This window comes from Nothoprocta perdicaria, unplaced genomic scaffold (genome assembly GCF_003342845.1).
Source record: "Nothoprocta perdicaria isolate Ctin4 unplaced genomic scaffold, notPer1 scaffold_171, whole genome shotgun sequence".
Lineage (NCBI taxonomy): Eukaryota > Metazoa > Chordata > Aves > Tinamiformes > Tinamidae > Nothoprocta > Nothoprocta perdicaria.
The window spans coordinates 313196-336974 of NW_020454883.1; the positions used below are offsets into that span (position 1 = coordinate 313196).

At 39.2% G+C, this 23779-nt stretch overlaps 1 protein-coding gene across 5 annotated transcripts in view; it reads left to right on the top strand.

The window, feature by feature from the left end:
• Window positions 1-989: 989 nt before the first annotated feature.
• The window catches only part of PKNOX1 (PBX/knotted 1 homeobox 1), a 30490-nt gene continuing 7700 nt past the window's right edge, over window positions 990-23779 (top strand). Inside the window, exons 1-8 of one of the 5 annotated variants that reach the window (XM_026036164.1) lie at window positions 990-1108; window positions 4394-4477; window positions 10313-10414; window positions 13647-13774; window positions 14869-15040; window positions 20687-20857; window positions 21874-21973; window positions 23391-23488. In XM_026036164.1, coding sequence (XP_025891949.1) covers window positions 10364-10414; window positions 13647-13774; window positions 14869-15040; window positions 20687-20857; window positions 21874-21973; window positions 23391-23488 — 720 coding nt within the window. In that variant the 5' untranslated portion in view covers window positions 990-1108; window positions 4394-4477; window positions 10313-10363. Of the gene's footprint in view, window positions 1109-4393; window positions 4478-6247; window positions 6285-6386; window positions 6448-7327; window positions 7340-10312; window positions 10415-12976; window positions 13153-13646; window positions 13775-14868; window positions 15041-20686; window positions 20858-21873; window positions 21974-23390; window positions 23489-23779 lie in introns of those variants that run through there. The other 4 variants (XM_026036167.1, XM_026036165.1, XM_026036166.1 and 1 more) reach the window with 4 other exon arrangements.

A 23779-nucleotide genomic window follows, 5' to 3' on the forward strand; every position in this document is an offset into this window, starting at 1 on the left:
ACTAGTATAATACAGTCCTTTTATCACTATAGCAGCACATTAGAAACTTCTGATTTGGGGCCTAAGGTGTCATGATCGGAGTATTTTGGGTYGCTCTTGAAGGAAAAATGTTACTTGTCCGTTCTGCCGTAAGCAGGTTATGTGTGAGGAACCGTGACTTGTGTTCTGGGGTTCACRAGGAAGAACCATAAAACTCCTGTCATTTGTAGTATTGAGGACGTGGCAGGAGAAGATAGCCAAAGGAATCTGCATTTGCTCTGTGGATAGTGGGAGTGAAGGAGGGAGCAATGGGAAATAGTTCTAMTCTCTCATGCCCTAATGCCTCAGCAGTTTTGGAGCAATTAGAAAAATAAGCTTTCTTTTCCCCAAGTTTTGTTTTCCCTTTTTAATCCAAATTTCTTTCTCATCCCCTTCATTCCTTATTGCTGCTTTAGGGAGTTAATAAAGCAGCATCGGATCACAGTGTGAAATGAGCAGGAGAAACTGAGGTGCTGCAGGAGGTTTCTTGGATGTGAGAATCCTCCGATGGTTACAAGAGGAAGGGTTAATTCTCCAGCTAGGGGAACAACCTCAGCGTTTGCTCTGCTGTGCTGCGAGTGACTTGGAGCCCGGCTACCGGCGCACGAGGTGACATTCCTTGTGGCTAGATGGGATAGGATTCCTCAACTCGATTGCTGGTTTTAGGCCCTTGGTCTGTAGGCTGGGTCTTTCTCTGGCAGATGTCATCCATGTCGTTAAGAAGCCCTATGGTAAATTGGAGATTAATAAGCCGTGGTTATGCCCGCTCCCCAGGAAATCTGCTGATGGAGGCAGGAAGGTCATAGGCAAGGTTAAGGAGCTGAAGTTTGTTTAGCAAAACAAAAACAAACACCCAAATGCCCTTAATTCTGCTCTCATTGTTTTGCCTTGAGGAATTTATATCAACTTATGCTTTTGTAATATTTGTTTTAGCAACTACTGCATACCCAAGCTCCGAGTGTGAAGTGGTGCATTTTATAGCACCCATGTGCAGTACTTCTGAATAGGAGAATTTCCAGAACTGCCTTCAAATAGCGAAAACAAAGTTTCCTCACTGAGTGCCGACCAGTAGAAGGATTCGTATCGTCATGTGAGCTAATTTGTTGTTTGTCCATCTCTGTAACATGATATGCTGATGTTTGGAAAATAAAACTCTATGACAAATGTACTTTATATGCCTTGCTATCAAATAGAGTGGTTTGTAAAAAAGGGCGATCAAGATCAGTGGAATAATAAAGCRGTGCCTATAGCACCAGAGGGGTCTTGCTGCATACAGTCACTGTTGCCTAATGTATGTCCGAAGTTGCACTGGCRTTGGAAGGTTAGTGACAGGTATGAATGTAGTCTGTACACTGAAGAAATTCAGTGTTAGCAGTGGCTTTTATTGATTTGTGTTTTCAGTTTCTTAAAGTATAAAATTCATTTTTAATCTAACCTCGTATTTTTATTCAAGTATAAATTACTTGATTGCATCACCAAGGGGAAAAAAAGTGATAGAAAGTTAATTTTACTGCAACAAATGTCAGGCTTGCGGCTTTCTTAGGGCTTGTCTCCTAAGGAAGCTGGCAGCAAAGCTGATCTATATTAACTATTTAGCTCTGTGCAGTAGTCTAACTCCTCGAGGCTGGTTTAGTATTCCTGAGCATCATCGTTCTGAAAGGATTTTTCTAAATAATGACTGTACTTGATAAGTACGTAAGATAGAGGAAATGAAAGCCACCTTGCTGCTGAATAAGAAGAATTACCTTCCCATTCAGCACAATGTTAATGCACTTCACTATATTTGCATCAACTTCACATTAACTTAYATCTCTTGATTTACTGACTGTCTCTTTGTAGGCAGGTTGATGGAGATAGGCATCCATTGCAGAAGAGGAAGAATGAATCTCTGCTGACGTTGTARTGGCTTCCTCATTGCTCTTTGAATCTGTGAACATATCCATTTATCTTGACTTTTTAATGTATGCTAATATTTGTGTATATATAAACATATGCGTAAGGGTTTTTTTTTTTTTAACTAGCTGATATGTGAAATGAAAGAATGACTGAACAGAGAGGGTTCCTTACAGTTTGGCTGAATAARGTATTTTACTTTTTAGTGAAAGCTTAAGTTGCAATACGTCTTTCACATGACAAAGAAAGCACTGCTTATGGTTTATGCTTATGGTTTCATAGTTAGGTATTTTCTTCGTGATGGTAATAAGACTTTAAAGCTTGTCTGCAAGAGGAGGAAAATGGGAAAAAAAAATAGCGAGCATGGACTCCACAGTGCCTTGGTAAAGATGCTATCTCCATCCGTACCTATCTTGGTACCTATCTTGGTAGCATCTTGGTAAAGATGCTATCTCCATCTGTGCCTCTTGTCCCTGTGAGGATGCATGGGAAGGCATGACGTGGAGCTGCAGGTCTTTGTTGTCCCATCTGGAATGCTTTTGGGTAGACATTGTAGCGTTAGCTGTATCAGGTGCCTTTTGGAGGACCGCAGTGCCCTTCCTGCAGTGTCCTCTGGTTCCTTCTCAGCCAAAGCCTCTCCTCGGTGGCATCTTCCACGTGCACCTGCATTTCATTCACACCTCACACTCTGCCCCTCTCTGGTATCTCCTGCAGCAAGGCCTGGAATTTAGCCTATTTGCAGAGCTTCAGTTGAAGGCTTTGTAGGCGAGGGCTGTTTTCTTCTTTACTCCTGACGTATTTTGAGCAGTCAGATCTAGCAGCAGGGGCGCTATTGGATCTTTCCTACAACTGTTTCTGAATGGAGGAAAGAAGTTTTTTTCAGGTTTGCAAAGATGTAGTRGTTTGTTATAGCAGAGGCCTCAGCACAGTCAAGGAATGGATCATCTCTAGTTGTCTGTCACTGATCAGCGTTCAGAAGATGRTACGAAATAAGAAGTGTTTTGAAGTAGCCCAGTAAGCTGAGGTAGGTGAAAGTAAGTGTCAACATTAGAGAAGTTAAGTACTGTATGAAAAAGGCAGTAGGAGGTACAGTCACCTTTCAGAAGAGAATGTAGAAGTTCCAAAAGGGAGAGAGCCCCTTGTTTGGGGCTATAAATCTTTGACAGTAGTAAGGCAGAAAGCGGTAAGAACTAACGTGTCCTCTAGAAGCCCTTGAGGCTTCAAAGACAGGTGTACCAGGGCAGCCTGAGGTTCGTTCAGCTCAATATTGCATCTCTAACAAATGATTAAAGCAATATACTGCCTGATAACTCCCCAAAGCATCTTCCTAGGCTTTTACAGCCTGAGACATTGCTGATGTGTAATACCCCTTAACATGTTTGTTTTACTGCGGGCATGTCAAAAAATGCTTCAATGCTACACGTAGCTCAACTTTGGTTTTTGACTTTAAATAACGGCCTTATTTCCACTTTCAAAAATGCTGATTTGGCATTATTTTCCTTTCTATTCTTACTTTTGGCAAAACTAGGAACACAGGAACTTTGAGCACTTTTCAGATGGCCTTTCTGCAGCGCTGGTGTCTGTGAGCTCCCCTCGGCTGACCTTGCTGGACGGAAGCGTGGCTCTGTGTGTCTGCTCAGATGGCCCCTCTTGGGCTGCCTGCTTTCCTTGGTGCTCTCTGGGAGCTGTGCTTYCGAAATGCCTTTTCATGATCTTTGCATTACTACCCTTGATTGTAGCCTTAGGGTATCAAACTATTAAATGTAGCTTTAAATAATTTTCAATGATAGTTTTTGGAAAACTTTTATTTTTTTTAAATGATTGAATAATTCTGTAGTGGTACCTGCCTTGTCAGAACACGACACCAGTAATGTCTCACATTCCTCCTTATATTCTGTGGGGATTTGTGCTTTGTCAAAGCAGTGCATTACTTGATCAAATCAATAAATAGAATACTTTCCGTTGTTGCTATCAAAGTGTGGTTATGAAGGGGACTGAAATTYAAAATGTGACCTTTTTTGTCTGCATATTTGTTTATTTACATGGAAGGATTTCATTTTAAACACTTCTGAGCTGTTATTTYGTTTTACAGTTTTACTTGGGGATGTGCCTTTGCAATCTAAGCAGGCAGGTGGTAAGCCATGGAGTATAATATACAGGTTCTGTATTCACCAAAGGGCAAGTCAGCAGTCCAACTGTTGACCTTCTCTTGCAAGCGTCAGCAAAGAGGAGAATTTATCATGCATGTTTATCATTGGCAAAGAGGAGAATGAATAAGATAAGTGGAAGTTCCAACAATAGCAAGGGATGGAGGGTTAGAGGTAATTAAAAATACCAATACCTTGTTCTGGTCAGTTTACCTAAACTTTGGAAGAAGAGCATAATGAAGTGAAGTCTTTTGGGTTTTTTAGGTTGTAGTCAGTCTCAGGAAGTGTGTTCTGTATTGTTGCCTCCTCCTGAATCTCTCTCTGTTATTTCTTAGGTTTCTGGCCACTACCTTGTGCATCAGTAGAATTTGCTCTGCAAAAACAAGATAATGGCCTCTTCAACCAGCTGAAAGAAAGAGGTGAGCAGCTTTCTCACAGTCAGTATTCTGTCTGCTTTAGAAAACGGTCTGCAGTGGAAACAAACCTCATTACATGCTTTAATGAAAAGTGAAACAGGTTCTAGATACTTTCCATGTGTCTAACAGGCTTGTGCTGCCTTGCATGTGAATATGAGGATGTCTGTTGTGCAGTAAACRTCGGTGCTCAAGAAGGGACAAACGGCCCGTACTGAATCCTGCAGGCACCATTTTTCCTCTAACAGTAGTTACTGCTGAGTACTTCAAAAGAAGGTATATAGGGAAAAAGATTATAAGGAACAATTATGTGCTAACAAGTCTGCTGGGTAGTTTCTTCGCAGCCAGAAGACAATTAGTGGTTGGTTTATACCCTGGAGCATAACTATTTATATCTCTTGCAAACATCTGTTGTAGCTTGTATATCTTAAAAATGATATTTCTGAACTCCAACACTTTACTTGCACCTTATGTTAACATTACTGGGTGGTCCCTTTGCTTTTAATTATGAAGGAGTAAGTAGACCAAGTGAGGAGTGATGTACATTAAATAATGACTTTGTGTACATGTTTCAGCTCACCTTTAGTCTTTTTSAAGTTAATCTTTTTTAAGTTTTTTTAAGGAAAACTTAGATAACTCTTAACTTGTACAAAGTTTCCTTAATTCGGATTATGATTACTCCCTTTAATTTAGCTTCTTATTTCTACTGCATCTGACAAGTTTGTCCTTTTATTAAAAGCTTGTTTTTTTTTTCTCCTTTTACTTTGTTTTGCAGAACATAGTGCTTATGTGAATTCTTTTGCCACAGATGTCAGTGAAGTTTCTGAATGCAATTGGCTTCCATGTGTTGGCTTCCAGTTTATGTGACCTTAAACATTGCCTTGGATTTTCCTCATGCCTTGTTGACAAAATAAATACAATGAGAGTTAATTTTGTTCTGCATGAAGCTGGCTGATGCAGTCAGCCTCAGGTTGTTTTTGTTATTTGTGACTCTTTGAATGCAACACAAGTGCGCTGTTTTCCTTCTGCTCTCGGTTTCTCTTAGGAAGAATAATTGGAATTTTTAAAGCAAGGCTGTCCAGCAATCCTGTGTGCTTAGGCCTACTGCAGATACCTTAAGCCACAGAGTGTTGGCTCTGGCTGTTCTGGTTAAAGATGGTCCTGCTGTGAGCTGATAATCGCCATGCGTGAGCCCGAAATTACCACACGAATAGGTCAGCCAAGAGCAGGGGTTGTGCGAGTGCAGTGTGCTTCAGACAACGTCAGCTGCTTTACATCAGAGCCACCTCCAACGGGGGGTTGAGTAGGGGGTTACATAGTGCCGGCCCTGTGTAACAGGGACCAGGAGAGGCTCTCATGTTCCTGCGAGCTCGGGGTGGAGCTGTGGAAATAACTAGCTCTGGTGGGGGGGATCAACATCTGGCCTCTGGTGGGGGGGATCAACATCTGGCCGCGAGAGCGGCTGCAGCGGCGTCGCTCGCTGGGCCCGCGTGCCCTGTCCCCACTTGGATGACAGAAGCTGATGAATACCTGCATTTTCCATCATTTTTGCTTCATTTCTAGCCTACTCTGTCACTAAAACTAGATTTTTTCCTCTTTAGTCAACAAAAAGTGATTCCTCGGTTAATTGCCTGAGCTGAAGCATGTGGTTAGCTCAGTTTGTTCTTGATTTGCAGCAGTTGTCTTCACTAAGTCTCATCAGTCGCTATCTTGCTCATAATCTCCTTCACCTGTAATTGTAAGTGAGAAGTAAAGCTTTTATGGGAAATAAAGGCTATTCTGGCTATTGTGGACAGGGCTAAAGCCCTTTCAGGTGAAATCATCTGTAGATGTAGCTCAAAATTAATTGTTCACCTGTTCCTTTGTATGGCCTGGGGTGGGGTGGGAGGTGTCCAAAGGTGGAATGTCTCTTCTGTACGGGAATCTTGCTAGAAGGGTCATCAGCAGCAGTTTAAATCTGTTACCATCAGATCTTGGTGCTTCTATATCTTTATGCTGTTCTTTGTGCCACTAATATTATTTCACAGATCTATGAACTTTAGGTTACTCTAAAGAGACCATGCTTAAACTCTTTACCTCTTCCCAGTCATTTCTGACTAAGAACTTCCATCTTTGTCCCAGCTACAATTTCTTTAATAGCCTTTTGAGATGAACTTCTTAAACCTCTAAAATAATCACTAAATAACATATACTGTTTTTCTTGTTACTTTATTTTTTTTTGACAAGTCCAAATGTTTYTTAACCATGATGATAGTTTGGTTTGTACTTCTGGTATCACATAAGGAAATATCATTGCCTTTTGGGAAAGAGGAAAGCTGGTTTTTGCAAGATACTTGGGCTTTGCTGTTGTGGCAAATGCTGATTTTAAACGTTAACGTTGAATGATTGAGGTCTATAGGCATGAGATCTATATGCTTCTATCAGCAAGAAAATTTATGTCTACCCTATTTTTTTTCTTTTAGTGGAGAAATCAGTAAGTTCTGTGAGTTTCAAAGAAAAACGRTACTGATGTAGGAACAGATACTGAGTGACAGTTCAGTGGAGTCTATGAAAGCCCTTCAAGCTCAGCAGGGACCTTCAGCAAATACATTTCACAGTGGGATTCAAGTTATAAAACCAAGACAAACGTAGCAAGAACTTTGAAATGTTTCTTGTTATTTTTGGTTTCATAGTGCAATAGTAAAACCATAAATGACATTCATGTATTGTATTTCATTTCATTTACTGTGTTTGGATTTTAGCTTAAACAAGTATTTTTTAGCTAAATCTCTAGAAAATAGGTGAAGGCTCACTTAAGAAGTTTCTGCTTTTATAATTCTTTTCATTTTGTATTTTACTGTTTTTTTCCCCTTGCAGTGTTTGTGCAAGGTGAGAACATCTTGATTGCCCTTTGTTTTGAGAGGAAAATGTATACAAGGAGCAAGTGTTGATTGAATTTGCCTATTTTTCTGCAGAGTCCTTCAGTGATCAGTCTTTTAATTGATTTCTCATTAATATTAATGACAACTGCATCAAATCTGGAAGTAGAATAAAGCTTATATATTTGTATGTAATGAATGTGATGTAAAGTTCAGTTTTGGCAAAAAAAAAAAAAAAAAGAAATTAGGAAACAAAAAATTAAACCCTGAGTAAACCTGAATAACRAAAGTGTGTTTCTCTGGCTGAACTGGGAGCCTAGTTAAGCTAAGCAAAATCATAGAGCAGCATTTGGGAGACCAGATCAGATGGTTACTGAGATATTTCATAGTTTTTGTTTTTTGATTTTTTTTTTCCTTTTAGCAGTAGAATTAGAATTTACTGTAAGTTATTTACTGTATAATTTGAGATTTTAGAAAGCAGACACAGTAGAAAGGAAACTGTAAGTCATGTAGTTGGGAAAGAGGAATGTGTGCTAAAGACAAAATGTTACTGGAAGTATGAAATGCAAGAAAGGTTACTCATCTGCCTTAGGTGAATTGAAAGGAGCCTCATCTTTTCCAAAGAAAATATAAGGATTGTGAAATCCCCTTTGCCTCTCGGGGGAAGAGGGGGGTCTGTTCCTGGGAAGCTGTTGAAGTAGTCTAAGGAGTAATACTTGTATAAAAGTATGAAAAGTTATTGTTTATGCCCGTGTTGACATGAGCTTAAGTATTAGAGCAGGTTTTAGACTTCATCAGCTCTGTCAGTGTTTTTCTGGTGCCTTAGTGATAACATAACTAAGTGTGTATCATGGGGAAATCCAGAAAGACTAGTAAAGCTGCAGGACAGAAAGGATGTTAGTGTCTTTCTCACCTCTAGTTTGTGGGAAAAAAATAGATTAAAAAAAAAAAATGATGGGAGGTGCTTTAACTCGCATATTGGTGTTTTATGTTGATGTACGCTAAAAATAGACTCAAACTCCAGAATCTCGCCGTGTTTCCATGTGATGGTTTTGGCTTGTGAAGGTGCAATTTCTGCCAGGCTGTTCTTAGGAGACTTATGCCATTTTGAATGAAAACATTGCCAAGTACTCCGTTCTAACRAGATATTTATTGCCACTGCAATAGAACTAGAAAATCCGTCTGCTAAAGCTATTAGAAGAATCTTGCAGCGTATCTTTCTATCTCTAAAGAGCTGCAGTTACTTAAAGGTGCRTGTTGTCCACAGATAGAGGCTGTGCAAGCACCTAGTCCAGGGCCAGGACCAAGATCTGCTCTGTCTGTTCATACGGGTGTTTCCCAAGGTACCTCTGCTCGCATCAGGTGCCATAGACTCCCAAAGAGCAGCCACTGCATTAAGGAATTAGTGAGTAAAACACAATGAGCGGAGTGTAAAGGGAGCCAGTTACATGGTTATGATGAAGTGCTTTGATCTTCAAACTASGAAAACGGGGTGTTGCAGTTACCCGTAGGAAACCCGTTTTTAACAGTTCTGCCTAAAGTAGGGCTCAAGGTTTGTCCTGAGGTTGTGGTTTGTCTGTGTGCCCAAAACTGCCAAGTAAACAGAGAAGTGAATCTTGAAGTCTGATGTTGTGTTTCCCAAATGAAACATTTTACTTGAGACTGTTCTAATCTGTAGGGAAAAATGCCCAGAATGTAAAAATTGCCCTTCAAAATGGTCACGCGCAACCACAATTGTGTTGCATACAGCAAGGTTGTGAACAAGGGGGAAAGGAYGTCATTTGAAAACAATGGAAACATCATTTTGTAGTGATTAAACCCATTACAAAAAAAGTAGTTTTAGAGTCTGATCTTTAGCTGGTKAAAATTCTAGTACCCAATTGTGTGTTACTGATACAGGTGGAAATGTGCAGAAAATCTGGAAGGAAGTCCTAGATGCAGTCCTTTACAAGACATGAACTCTGGCCTGTTTTTTAAATATATATATATMTAWAAAATGTATATTTTTATAATGGCTAGAGCTTTAGGACTCCTACTTGTCAAGGGAAATTGAATGCTGTGATAATATTTAGCAATAATGGCTTAATGTATTATGCAATTCGGGTTGTAATGCCTGATAACCTGCCAAGAAAACAAAATGTAAATTGTTAGTTTGATGGATAAACTTTTGTTAGTTTGATGGATAAACTTTATTTAATGGTAATGTTACACTAATTCTTTTTTTTGTCTTGAAAAGATATTTAATGTAAGTCTTGAACTGCAGCTAATGTGCAGAGGAAATGGCATACATAAACTGTTTGTATCACAAATACCACTAGAATTAATATTTGGAAAGCTTCAAATATCTATAAAAATGAGACTTCTGAGTCCCTAAGTCATTTTTTAAATTATGTATTCATATAGGCTAAGTTTAAAGGTTGTTAGGTATTGTTCCATTCTTCACTGGTGCCTATATGGCTTAGATAATAAATGTCAGATTTCAGAAATGATATGGGACTTCGATTTCTGAAGGGTAATTTCAAGCATTTGAGTMTATAGGATTAATAGTCATAAGTATATAGAGTATTTCTGTACAGTTTTAGAGTGCCAGTTTTAGACAATAATTGTTTCAGTTATTGTAATGTTCAGCATACAGTTAGCCTTTTCAAAACACAGAAAGGTAAATCTTAGTTTTTTTTGGTGTTTTATATATGGCTTTACAGTAAGTTAGTTGAAGTAGTGCAAAAATAAATGTTTACCTGAAGTTTCTGAGTGTAACCTCATTCTTACAGTAAAAATATTGAGTCAAAATGTGAATGAGTACAATGAAATCTTTATTGATTAACTTTCCGTGATTTCCAACATGGCATTTTCTGAAGAAAATGCACGTAACTATTACATTGTCAATAAGCTAATTGATATTTTTGTGCTTAAATCTTAGTAATTTTTCATCTTTTAAAGCTGAGTTTTAAGTAAGTTTTGTAACTGACTTTTTTTTTTTTAGTGTATTTGTCCTCATTTATGATGATTTGACATAATTAGCATTTTGCTAACCATGATGGCAACACAGACATTAAGTATAGACAACTATCAGGATGGACAACAGGTAAGTCTCTTTTTTCCTTCTCTCTGAATCAATACAATTAAGTGAGAGGAAGATGTAGTGATTTTTCTTTGGTGCCTGCTTTGGCATTATTTAAGTATCTCATGTTGGTTTTAAAAACAAGATTTTTAAAGTCACAGACTAACATGTAATACCTGGACACTTGTGTTAAAGGTTTAGCTAGGCCTTGCATAACTTTGCTTAACTTTTGGAAAATTGCTACACGAGGAGTTTTTCTTCTGAAGCTGCCCCAGATGATTTCTCCCATGCTGTAATGCTCCAATTTTAGGGAAGTTAAATGGTTCTTCATAATATTTTTTATATGGACTCCTGTGCTTCTGTATTCGGAGTGACATTTAAGCAGTGATAGGCATGTTGGTCCTCAGCAAGTGAAGTATAAATTTAGTTATCTAGAATTACATGGCAACAACCTCATGTAAGCTGCTACAGTCATGCTGCAGACTCAAGGSTGGTAAAATACTTCATTCAAGAACCAAAACAAAAGTAATAATTGGAATTAAAACATTGGTCAGTGATCTTTCATGCYTTTATTTCTGTTACAAGGAGCTAAACAGCTAGAATAATAAAACATACTTTTTCAGATGTGTCTGGTCACGATACTGTTTTTCTTTTTTTGTACAACAGTCTGCATATTGCAACAATTTGAGTTACTAAATTAAAATAGTATTAGCTGTAGGCAAGTCATACCCTGCACTGTGCTCTAAAGATCTGTTTTTGTGTTGTTATGTGTCAGCACAAAGCCGTAAATACAAGTACTTCTGTCAGCAGATGGCAACAGTGGTGAACACTCAGAAGGAAAAAAAGCAACTTTTTCCATCTCTCATAAGCAGATGTTTGTYTGACATCAGTCGGGATTTACCTATTTTTGTATGTCTGTTTGCAGCTTTTTTTTTAATGAATTGTAATTTGTTGCTCTTCTCTCACCTACCTTAAATTTTTGCTTTATTTCCCACGAACTACATGCTTTCCTCTACCATGCTACGGTAATAGGTGCTTTTGCAAAGAGCAAGTTGGGGAGAGCGTTTTCTTCCCATTTCTTTTACAGCTGAGCTCACAGTGACCCACATAGGCAGGTAATTTGGTGCCTGCTGCTTCTGCATTTTGGAGAGGCCCCTCAAGAAACAGCTTGCAGTTTTAAGCGAGCTATTTCCTCGCAGCAAGATCGCCTCCACCTTCATGCTCTGCAGATGTATGGCATGACATGAGTCATCCCCTTTTGTTTTGCCCCTCCTTCCTCTCCTTAGCCAAGCAGTGAGTTCACTGCTTACAGCTTTTCTGCGAGCACTCTGGCATAAAAACCAGCGGCGCTCGCTGAGGAAGCGCCTTGCAAAGCGGGATGCTCTGCTGGCCTGGATACTTTGTCATTTACTTTGCTGTTTAGCTAGAAGGTGGCTCGCCCCTGTCAGGTAATAAAGCACAAGGCTCCCGATTCCCTCAGGCCCTTGCTGCGATAGTGTAGATTTTTTTTGCTTACACTGTGTAGAAGTAGGGGCAGATCTGTCAGGATCAGATGCTCAGGAAGGTTTTGGAGGCCAGCTCCTCTCTAGAGGAGCTGAGAGGTCCTGAGAGGTGACATGATGTATTTCAGGGGACGAGCAGGGAGGCAAGGCCTGCTCTACACTCAGCTCATTTCTGAAGGTGCTAAATCCGCCTTCACAGTGACATGTAGAAGAGCTTCTCCTTTCCGATCCAAACTCACCTTACAGTAGGTGAGAATTGCCTCTGTATGGATATAGCCAGTGGTCAAAGGGGAGAAGACTAAGGATTTGCCTTTGTTCGCTTTGTTTTGAAGGGAAACTGTGATGCTCAGGGGCCGAGTCCCTTAAGATACCTTTGAGTCTAAAAAATACTAATTGGAAGTGATGGAAAATCCAATTGCCAAGCCTTATAAAAGCACCTCCAGTGCATTCCCAGGCACCSTGCGCAATTTGGGATGCACTTGGGAGCGGCGGTGGCTCTGTGGGAATAACTGCAGTGGGCAGCTCGTGTGCTCTCAAATAGGTCTGGGTGGGAAAAGAGAGATCCATCCATCTGGTAGACAAGCAGTGGAAGAGAGTGGGACTTTACATGCACAGGAGCAGGGGAGAGGAGGAAGCCGAAAGAGGAAGGCAAAAGGCATCTTCTCCCTCAGAAGAGGGGCAGGGAGGCGTCAAGTGGGAAAAATTATGTGGAACTTYGACTGTGGTTGAGTTCAATATGATAAACAATATTAATATGAGGCTTTCTTCAGCACTGTCAATGTGACTGTGCAATTACAGACGTTTAATAGGGCTTCATATTATTTTTCAGTAATATTTAAAAAATATTTATGTTTTAATGTTTTTTTCCCCCAAGGAATTATTGATATTCCCATTGCTTTTTTTCGACCTTAATATTGCAGTTCCACCTATTTGCAGGCCAGCAATCCAGACTAGTTGTTCGCTCACATGCAGATTTATTGTTTTAATCTGACATCTTTTACATGAGGCAATTAAATTTGTTATGTATGAATTATGTGAATTACATTTAGATAAGYTTGCGTATATAAGAAATACTTTTTAAAGGCAGTTACTTAGATTTTGTTTCCTCACAAATTGCATAAATGTTTTTGTTAAATGGATTTGTAGATGTAATTATTGCTGTTTTCTCCCATAGCTTGATATCCCTAACTTGTTACCTCAGTATGTAAGTTTGAATGCTAAAGCTCAGTGGAAGTTATGTTCCTGATCATTGAAAGATTGGTAAGACATAGAATATTTTGCTCCTCTAAGAAAGTAGGCATTTTAACAGACAAGAAAAGCTAGTTTCAATCCAGTCGCTTCAGTATCATGCTGTAATGTTCTGTAAGGAATGAGAAGGAAAACTTGGAGTAGAAGCTTTCCCTCCAGTAGTTTTCCTTGTATGCAGGCATCCTCATAATTTTTTGGAGCAATGTACTGTAGCCCTTTCCAAAAATAGCCACTTGAGAGACAAAATGTTTTAACCATTCACTGATACCTGTCATTCCCACTTTAAAGCTGAGTGCTGAAACTTGAAGTGACCTTTAYCCATTAAGAAGTGTCAAAGATTAAAAGAGGGTTTTTGTTACTGCTTATGCGTTTTGTGCAACTGCCAAGTCATACCAACCTTCTGGCAATTTGGTAGCCTTTTGCGTTGCCCTTTCCTTAGAAAACACTACAGTTATTTTACGTCAAGCATACAGTTTTACTAATAACTTACCCTACTTTATCTACAGATGCAAGTAGTAACAGAATTAAAAACTGAACAAGATCCAAACTGCTCTGAAACTGATGCAGAAGGGGTGAGTCCTGCCCCTGTAGAATCTCAGACTCCAATGGATGCAGACAAGCAGGCTATTTACAGGTAGTAATGGACTTGTGTTCTGTCTTTTGAAGGGTAGAGTTTGTTTTTTGGGTTTTTTTTCAGTAGGCAGATGAAAATCAGATGCTCTCTTGGTTATATGGCTCTGTAGTTTACAAGGAAAGAATCAGATCAACTTAGTTTCATTATCAGTCTGTACCCAAGTAAAACTTTCCCTTGTTGTTGGGGTTCCTTATACTTCAGCACAGTATCAAGGTTATTCTAAAGATAAGGATAAGATCGTTTAAGGATCAAGTGCAGTTTAGCAAGTTATTCAAGCTGTTGAACTATGATCACAGTTTTTCATACTGCAGTTTTTATCTTTAATCTCACTTTAATTTTTATTGTGATTATCAATCTTTACTCCCTGTTCTTTGGGATTGCAATTGCCCAGTAGTTAGCTCAAGCTGGATTAAATGTTGATGTAAAACCAACCAAACAAAAAAAAAGAACTAAAATCTTCCTGTGTTAAGTGCTGTGCTGAGCACTAAGTGCAGTTTTGATGAGGTTTCAGTGTTCTTTCACTTTCATTGCTTTATACAATTGTAATTGCTGCCGGTGAGCACATGAAAAATGAAGCAAAAGACCTAGCACAAGTCTCCAAATAAGTGGATAACAAAGTCCTAGTTCTGCTCTGAGCCAACCTGAATGATTGCAGGGGAGGCCACCAAGAATAGCTTATCTACTGTTCTCAGTTTAATCAGTCTATAAGGCATTTTGTGGTATGTAAGAAAGACTTACACTGAAGAATAAGTGAATTTTATCAGGTTTGATCATTTAAATCTGCATTGATCCCATTGGTAACTGGTATCCCCATTTTTAATGCATTGTATTAATGTATATCCTGCTACTTAATTGCAGTTAATAAAGCAATATGCATAGTTTGTAATTTGTTCTGTTTATTTCAATATATTTTGCTGCTTTGCTTGTATCTAGATTGAAATGGAAATAAAAAAAAAAACCTCAAACTTTTGTTATAAGCACTTGTGTTATATGTTTCAGTTTCTTGCACAAATGATTATTAGCTTGCATGAGGTAGATACTTAAGTTGTGTATGTGTAAGATAAATACTTATATATTTTAACTCTTTTTCCTAGGCACCCACTATTTCCCTTATTAGCATTATTATTTGAAAAATGTGAACAATCTACACAAGGTTCAGAAGGTACAACTTCTGCTAGTTTTGATGTAGATATTGAAAATTTTGTAAGGAAACAGGAGAAAGAAGGAAAACCGTTTTTCTGTGAAGATCCAGAAACTGATAATCTGGTAAGTATAAATTGTTCATTTTATATCTTAATCATAATGCTTGCCTGTTTTTCCTAATTTATTGTCTCAACTGGTGCTCATATTTTCTACCTGGTTTAAAAAAATACATATAATCATATTATCACATAGCATTATACATTTTTTATATATATTTAGTTTGCTTTTGTTCTATTGTCAATACCTGATCTCCTAAGGGGWCTGTGTGATAGAACAAGCCTGCATCCTTGAGCTGACCTCGCAGGAGAAAGGGCTGCTTGACATTTACATTCACAAGCAGAGCCAGGTTGACAGGAGCTGGAAGCATCAATCAGAAMAAAATAATGTTTTGTAATGGATATCTAGGAAGATTTAAGTGTGCAATAAATATCCTGTGTGGAACCCCAAAGTAACGTGCCTGATAAAAGCTTCTAACCAAGAAGATTTTACGTGAGAGATAYGAGATGCTGCTTTGAATTGCCTGGAGTGCTGTAGACGAGAGCATGTCAGGAGGGGCACATATGGTTGCGAGAAAGGGGTCATTTTTGCCTGCTTTTGCAAGCAGGCTGAAGCRTTGTTTTGCATAACTTGATTCCTTTCCAAGTACTTTCTGACTGATTGTCAGTGTTCTGAGTTCTGRGAAGATGGGATTGAAATACTGTCATGAAAGATAGAGCTGAAAAGGGCCTTTGTGCATTATTAGACGAGTGTGAGAGGAAAGAAAATAGAGGAGAGGAAGGTATGTTGTAGAGTGAGGCAGGCGTTTGTAGCTCTAGCTAAAGAAAGAGGCTTAAAACGTTAAAAAGTTACYYTCTCAGCTACTTGTTACACCTCTATAAATGTAGCTTACAGTGTTCTTGACTGAAATATCTTTGTAGTTTGTGTCAATGCTCTTAATCTAAGTAAATATGAAGTCAGGTTAGTTTAAATCCTCTGTAGGGATGGATCAGGTTAATGTAACTTACTTTGTTCTAGATTGCCTGCAGGACCAAATAGCTCTTACATCTTAGTTGTGGAGCTGATGACTTGTGTGGTGTCAGGAACCACCACCAAGGTGGTTTTCAATGGTCTGGCTTGTTTGCTTTGCAGAAGGTTTTACTGTCCGTTTGGAAACATCTTGAGTTTCAAATGCGATTTTGGGATAGATGGTAGACCAAAAGAATGGACTTCAGGAAAATGGCAAAGCAGCCAAAGGAGGAGTCACAGCTGCCTGTTAGCTACCCCACAGTACCTTGTGCGTATTAAATAACGACCAGTATGTAAAGATAGTCTCAGTAGTAGTGTGAAGATTTTCAGTTTATAAATGAAGAAGAAGTATTGACCTATTTGGGCCAGAACAGATTTTAACCCACAGAATCTTTAATATCTTAGTCTTTAGATCTCCATGGGCAAATTTTGATGCAGCYCACCTAAGATGTACAGGTTTTATGATAACTTCATTTTCCAGGTGGAGGTCATTTTAATGTGGTAGAAAATCTTTTGGGCTTGCAGTTAAAGGAGTGAGTTGTAGACAGAATTAACCAAGTATCTAGAAGGTTGACTATCAGGTGTATAGATAATTGTAGAATAACTTCATCTCTTTCAGTCTGTGATGTGTTTATTGGTTTTGCCATTATCAGTGGCAACTTCTAAGGACAGTTTGGGCATCAGTTGTGAATTTAAACGCACTAATAAAACTTACTTTTTAATTTTTTTTTCCTCTTAGAGACTTTTGTGCATGTATTTGCTTCCTGTTCTTTACTCCAAATAAGAATGAATTCTGTTCCACCTTGAGCGGGTCTGCTGTCTTGCTCAGCTTCAGGTTATTTTCCTCATTTGCAGCTGAGTTTAACGCAGGGAGGAGGAAGCCTGTGTTCTAGTGGAGCTCCTGGAGCAACCCTCTGGAAAGCAACCTGAGGCCTGGTTCAGCTAGCCCTTCTTCCCAGTTGACCCGATTGTGGGTTTTGTACCGACCAGGTCTCTTGGTTTCTGTGGTTCTTGCGTTGTGGACGGGCTGGCTGCACAGTTCTGGCTGACTTTGCCCAAAATGGATGCGGAGGCCTCGGCCTAGGAGGGGCCTAACTGCGACAGCTGAGGTCACTGCTCTCTTAATCTGGAACCGCACTGGAAGGTGGCCCTGCCTTTGGCAGGCGCTCCGGTCTATAGGGGTATTGTCAGCCTTGCCTTGCTGTTACCAGATACCCAGTGAAATCCGAGTGTGGCTTCTCCTGCGCCGCCCGGAGCAGCTGCTGCYGCCGCAGCAAAGGGGAGAGCGGGAGAGTTTCCTCAAGCTGAGGAGCAGCTGCTCTTTTCCTCAGGCTCTGCTGCTGCTTGAGACACTCACGCTCCCACAGGGAAGGCTGCAGTTCTTCCCCGTGTCATATCAGTAAAATAAGCACACCATTTTTTACATAAATTTAAAAACGTCTGTGGGGCTGGAAATAGCAGGAATCCTAAGACTGTGTTCCTTTTGTTACTTGTCGTCCTTCCCCTCCCCTTTTTAACTCTGATGCTGAATAAGCCATGCACTCGAAGGGAGAAACCAACTCCCTTGACAACTAGAGCAAGCTGGAAATGTGGAGCGGGTAGGCTGGACAGCCACCTGCTTTCTGCCTCTGCTCTCGCCCACTTCTGCTGGAGTCAGACAAGTAAGGGGTGAACAAATAGGGTGGTTTGGTTTGGTCTGGTCTGGGTAGGTTATGTGCTCGAAGTGAAGCTCTAGTGACTTCAAAACAAGAAAACCCTTTCAGTGTCTCTGCCATCCGAAACTAGCTCCACACTGCATATAGGCTAGTTGTTTGGGTGCTAGAAATCCTGAATTTGGGGAGATTTTATACATGAATGATAGTATTCTGGCAATGTTTCACACTGCCCAGATACTTAAAGTGCATTGAATATTCTTTAAAAAAAAAAAAAAAAAAGAAAGAAAAAGAAAAAGGGGGAAAAAAAAAAAAGAAAAAAGTTGTTTTGCATCATCTGTCAGGCATGGACATTAGGTCAGAATGGCCAGAAAAGGAGGTCATTAAAAGTTGTGTTAGATTGTGCTAACCTGAGTTGCTCTTAGCAAGCTAGATTACCTTTCGTTACTTTGATGTTATGGTATCTGTTCCATTCTGAATTAATTGGTGGTTTCCTTCCTTAATAGTGTAAATTACTTTGGCACTGGGACATGCGGTGAGAATTCCTTGGAGATTTCATTTTAAGAACAGTCTTGGTCCATTCATGGACCTGTAAGTAGGTCCTGTAAATAGGCCTGACCTGTAAATAGGTTTTTGATCCTTTTTGTTTATCTTTATAGAGGCCTTCACTTCAAGTTACCAAGTCAACAGATTCCATTTGGGCTCTCGAAACCCTATGGCAAAGGGTTTGGTCAGTATAGAAATAATGACACTTACCCAAGTGTCCCTTTCGGGTACATCATCCATACAGAGAGTTTGCAGTGAGACGGATGGCAGCATTTCCACTAATCCTGATGGCTTCTGGATTGTGTCAGAAAAGTGTTATTAGGGTTCACCGCGTTTAGAAGGACAAGAATTTCCCAGAACACATTATAACAGTTTTGAAAGTAGAAAAACATTGACACTTCCCTATGCAAGGTTTCTTCCTTAAATGAATTTTTAAGAAATGCTGTTTGTGACATGGTCTGGAGTAGATTTGTTTGTTTGTTTTATTCGGCTTTGTGCAGCTGTTGCTGTGTTCCTGTTTTTTGGTGTGATTGTTTTCATGTGCTTAAGGCAGGGATGGTCTTGGCCTTAGTTCTCATGAGGTGTTCTTGAGCTCTGTGATCTTTGTTCATCACGGGCACTGAGCAGAACGATGGGACAGCCCCTGGTTTAAGTATTTCTCTGGAAGAAAACAAAAAAGCTGCAATTTTGAATACAAGCCTGCACAAATAAATGAATAAATAAAAGCCCTCAAAACTATGTAACAGGTTCCCTGAGGCAGTGAGGTTTCATTAATTTTTCTCTTCCTTTATTGGAGAAATGAGGTGCGTTTTTTTCCTCTGAAGGAAGAGCGTAGCACAAGAAAATGCAAAGTTTTGATTGATTTATGGTTTGTTTTGACTTTAATTCACTTCTTATTTTGTGTGTCAACTACAATTTGAAACTAACCTAGACTGAAGAAGGATCTCTTCTTATCCAAACACATGCTGAGAAATAAGTGATATAAATACAGATAATGGTTTAAGGGGGGAAAAAATAGTCTGACTAAACAGAACCGACTYATCACTAAGATGGTCAAATATTGTGCACCCAAGGATGTATTATTTATTACCTCAGGCCCCGCACAGCAAAGARTAGATGAGGGAGACTAAAAAACTTCTGATTAAGGTGTTTACTAATGGATGCACTCTCTGTTGGTCTGCTGCATATAGAGAATTTTATCATTTGTTTTGGTTTGCAATTATTGCAGTATTGCACGATAGTCATTAATATCTATGAAAGAAACATAGGTGACCTTCCTTAAATTTGCATAGGTTGTCATCTCATTTATTTATGTTTAAGGGCAGTTTTAAAGGCAACTATTGTAGAGGGCTATTCTAGAAGATTGGCATCTTATATACCTCAGTGATGGGCCATTACAGGCTCTTGGTGTTAAAAGCTCCTAAGAAGTACTGGGTTTTAACTTGGAGAAACTATGTGCATATAGGCATATAGCTGTGGGGTTTTTTTTTTTTTTTTTTTTTCCCTGCAATTGTGATTTTAAAGATTTTTTCCTTTTTTAAGATTTTTTTAAATGTTCTTAGTAGGAGAAAAAAAAGAGAACAGGAAAAGATGTGTTGGAACGAAAGTTAGTCATCGTGAGATGAGTTGACCAGCCTTGATCTCCTTAAGATGCTTTGAATACAGACTACTTCTGCTCCTAGTTAGGAGGAAAATGGCACCTTATCACTTAGTAAGTGGTCACTGGATTCCATGCTCTGGCCAGCTAAACAACCYTGTGCACGTGACACATCCTTCCAAATAATGGTAAAATGCACCAAAATTACCAAAAATTTTGCACTATATTCTAAAATATAACTAGTTTTATAAAACAGATTTTTCTTGGAGATCTAGAATTGCAAGTGTTRGAGGTGTCACGCTGGTTAAAAATAAAACGAGGAGTTATTTTGCCAGTCTCGTGTGTGTGTATTTGAATGACCTGGCTCTGCTGCTGCTCCTTCAAAAGTGGCACCATCTGAATTTGGTTTTGGCTTTTGATCTTCTGCCGTGACCCTTGCTGTCACCGCTGCTGTTCTTGTGCAGGATTCTCACCACGATAACGGTTCCTGTGGTGCTTGTGTCTTCTCTACTTCATTATTTGTCTAAGTGGGGTTTTGTGAAAAATGTTTAGTTGCTGCAAGCACTGCAGAACAAGATGACAGGCTTTTGAACCTCTCTATTCTAATTTTAGACATAAATTAATGCTAGCAGCTTTTGAGGGTTGGTATTTTTTATAGAAAAGTGATAGGACGTTTCCTGTATTGTTCCCTCCCAGCAATCTGTGTGACAAACTTAGACTAARTTAGAAAAGGTTCTTCTCAGAGGATGTCAAATTTATCCGTACACTGTCACTTTTCTTGGTATAATGCACAACTGAACCTTGCATTTCTGACCTGTAGACCRAGACAACTACTACTTACAAACTAAGTTTTGAAATGAGCAGTTATTTTCATTTTGTTCCTAAAATGTTTTCCCATTGTTTCCSTAGATGGTAAAAGCAATCCAAGTTCTACGTATCCATCTGCTTGAACTAGAAAAGGTTAATGAGCTCTGCAAGGATTTTTGCAGTCGCTACATTGCCTGCCTGAAGACAAAAATGAATAGTGAAACTTTATTAAGTGGAGAACCTGGAAGTCCTTATTCACCTGTGCAATCTCAGGTATGTTTCAAATAGTTATGTGGATTTTTTGCTTAGATTTCCTGAAGAARTTATGAATATCTTTTATTGCTCTTAGTTTGCAGAGGCAATTTCTTCAATTTCTCTTTCTCAAATCTATTATTGAGACAAGATAGTACTGTGCCTGGGGCGGGGGTGCACGCATGCGCCCCTGTGTGATGGGCAATTTGTTGAAATGTGGCAAAGCTTAAAGAATCACTYTTCATTTGGCACCCAAAACCTATTAGACATCCAGTCCTATGGGATGGTCCTGACATAGAGAAGGATTTGCCAAGTATTCTTGTCAGTCTTATAACTTAAATTTCACTATCTGCCATCCTTGCTTATGGTTTTGGTATCTGAAAGTGTGGAAAGAAGAGGCTGAAGTTAGGTAAAAATGACTTTTAAAGGGTGTTTTTGTATGACTGCGACAGTCTTACTCCAGTAGAGTCTGGAAGAACTGATTTTTGTATGTGGAAAAGAACAGAAATTATTCTTRCGTATTAAGGTATGTGTAAAAGTTTGCATGGTCAGTGTGAGTAACTTTCTGGAGCTGAGTAAAACACATTAGGCACCCTGTATACATACTATATTATTTTAAAGTTGGAAGGTGTTAAGGTTATAACTGAAATTGCTTTGATGCTTGCAATAATAAAAGCATGAAGGGTCCATTTCATTTTTCTACTTTTCCTTGTGTGTTTGGATGCTGCTTTTTCTTAGTATGAAAAATGATTTCTTAGAATCATTTTCCCCCTAAAATTTCTGCAAGTAGTTTTATGTCTTTTCTATCAGTTGCTTTCCTTAGGGTTTTCAAAGATATTGATTGGTGGTAATGAGAAAGTTAATGCAGGTAATGAGGAACCTCTAGTGAAGTCTCTCTATGAAGTTAATCTTGTGTGTTAGCTCCCAACATGGTTTCAGAGCCAAAAGAGAGCCAAAATTACAAAAGCATGCTTTATCTCCTTTTTTTTTTTTTAATTAAAAAAAAAAGGCAGCAACTAATTGTTTTATTTTTCTAGCAAATTCCAAGTGCCATTGCAGGCACACTCAGTCCCCAAGGGATTATGGTGCCAGCATCAGCATTGCAGCAGGGAAATGTCACTATGGCAACAGTAGCAGGTATGGCAAAGTGAAGAAAAACTGGCACCTTGCTCTTCATTTCTTCCATAGTTGTTACAGAAGATACACAATTGCAACTTAAAATGTATGTTTTTTGGGTTTTTTTGTTTTTTTAACTCTAATAATGGCAGAAAAGTTGGGGGTAGGAARCAGTCGAGTGTCTTAGTGCTTTCCGAATGATAGTTGAATTTCCATGTATACCAAGTAAATATATSAATAGAGGTTAGAGTTTAAATACAATTTTAATAGAACTTCTTGTGCAACACAACTTTTGCTAAAAGTCGTTTCGGAGACCGGGGTTATTTTTCATTCATTTTTCCAAAAAAGAATCTCTTTGAGAGATATATGTATAAATGGAAGTATTGCATTATCTGGCCTTCTCCTGCTTTATGCGATTTTGAACCGTGCCTGAGACCCTCTGAGCAACTGAGCAACAATTTCCTGAGCAACAGCTTTATTCAATGGACTGGTAGGGGGATATTCCTCCTCCTCGTTTCAAAGAGAGGAGAGAGCCAGGTGGATCTACTCAAAAGAAATAAATTTCAGCTTTGTGATTGATGTAAATGAATCTGAATGGAGGCTGAAACAGAAAGGGACCGTTCTTCCAAGCAGCTGCCCTTGGCCCTTCCATCCTGCTGCTGCTTTCCATGGGCACTGGCATTTCTGTAGGGCTCAGGGAATGACTGACAATTACACAGACAAAACTGCATCTGCTCTTGCTACTACACGGCTGCAGAACTGCCAGTGTCAGCACCAGCAAGAGGCAGCTGGGAAGAAGGGCAGGAGTGCCCCTTCCAGCGTTAGCCTGCACTTAGGTCAGCATGGAAGTACGGCTAGAGCACAGCATTAGGCATCTACATCTAGAAGGTGTTTGGGGGGCAGTAAGTCATAGTTCCTGAAATTTGTATAGCTGGACACTTCATATTTTAGAATGTCAAAGTCCACCCTTTTTTCAGTATTTGCTATGGACTGGCTTCAGCATCTCCCATTGAACATGGTCGGTGTTGTGGGGCTCTTCTGGTCCATGTTCTTCCCCCAACCCCATCCCTCAGTTTAGTGACTGTGTAGTATATGGAACATTAATTATTGCCTAACTTGGATTTATAAATTCTATTTTTGGGGAGCTCAGATGCTTAACTATCAGTTACTGCAGTGCAAATATTTTGACAATAAAGAATTTAAAGTCATCAGTAGGATCAGACTTAGGCGAGCTAAAGTAGAGGGAAACATATTTACCGTGTATTGTTGTGGGTGGAATAAATTTTAGTGTAGCAAAGAACACATCTTACGTGTCTAGTCTAAAATAATAATTGATATGTTGTCAAAATTGTAATACTGTCTGTCCTGATATATATGTTTAAAGAGAATGTCTGATTTTCTTATCTATGATTTCTTTGTTGTTGTTTTTTGTTTGAAGGCGGGACAGTGTATCAGCCTGTCACTGTGGTCACTCCACAAGGTCAAGTGGTGACACAAGCACTGTCACCTGGGACTATTCGGATCCAGAATTCTCAGGTTTGTTTCATCGGCTTTTTGGGAGGGTGTCCTGGGCTCAGGTAAATCTAATTATGTTAAAGGRTTTTGGTTTGAATCTGACATGCTACCAGAATGAGTTTTGTGCACAAGTGTGCAGTAACTGGTACAAAATTAATGCAAACACTGCAATAATAGCAATTTTACAGCATGGCATAAGCTCCTAGAGGCATCTCCATTGACACTACAGATCGCTGTAGTTTCTAGCTGTTACCATTCTTTTTTGCTGCCGCTGTTGATGGTGAAGCAAGAGTTTGTTCAGGGATGATGAAA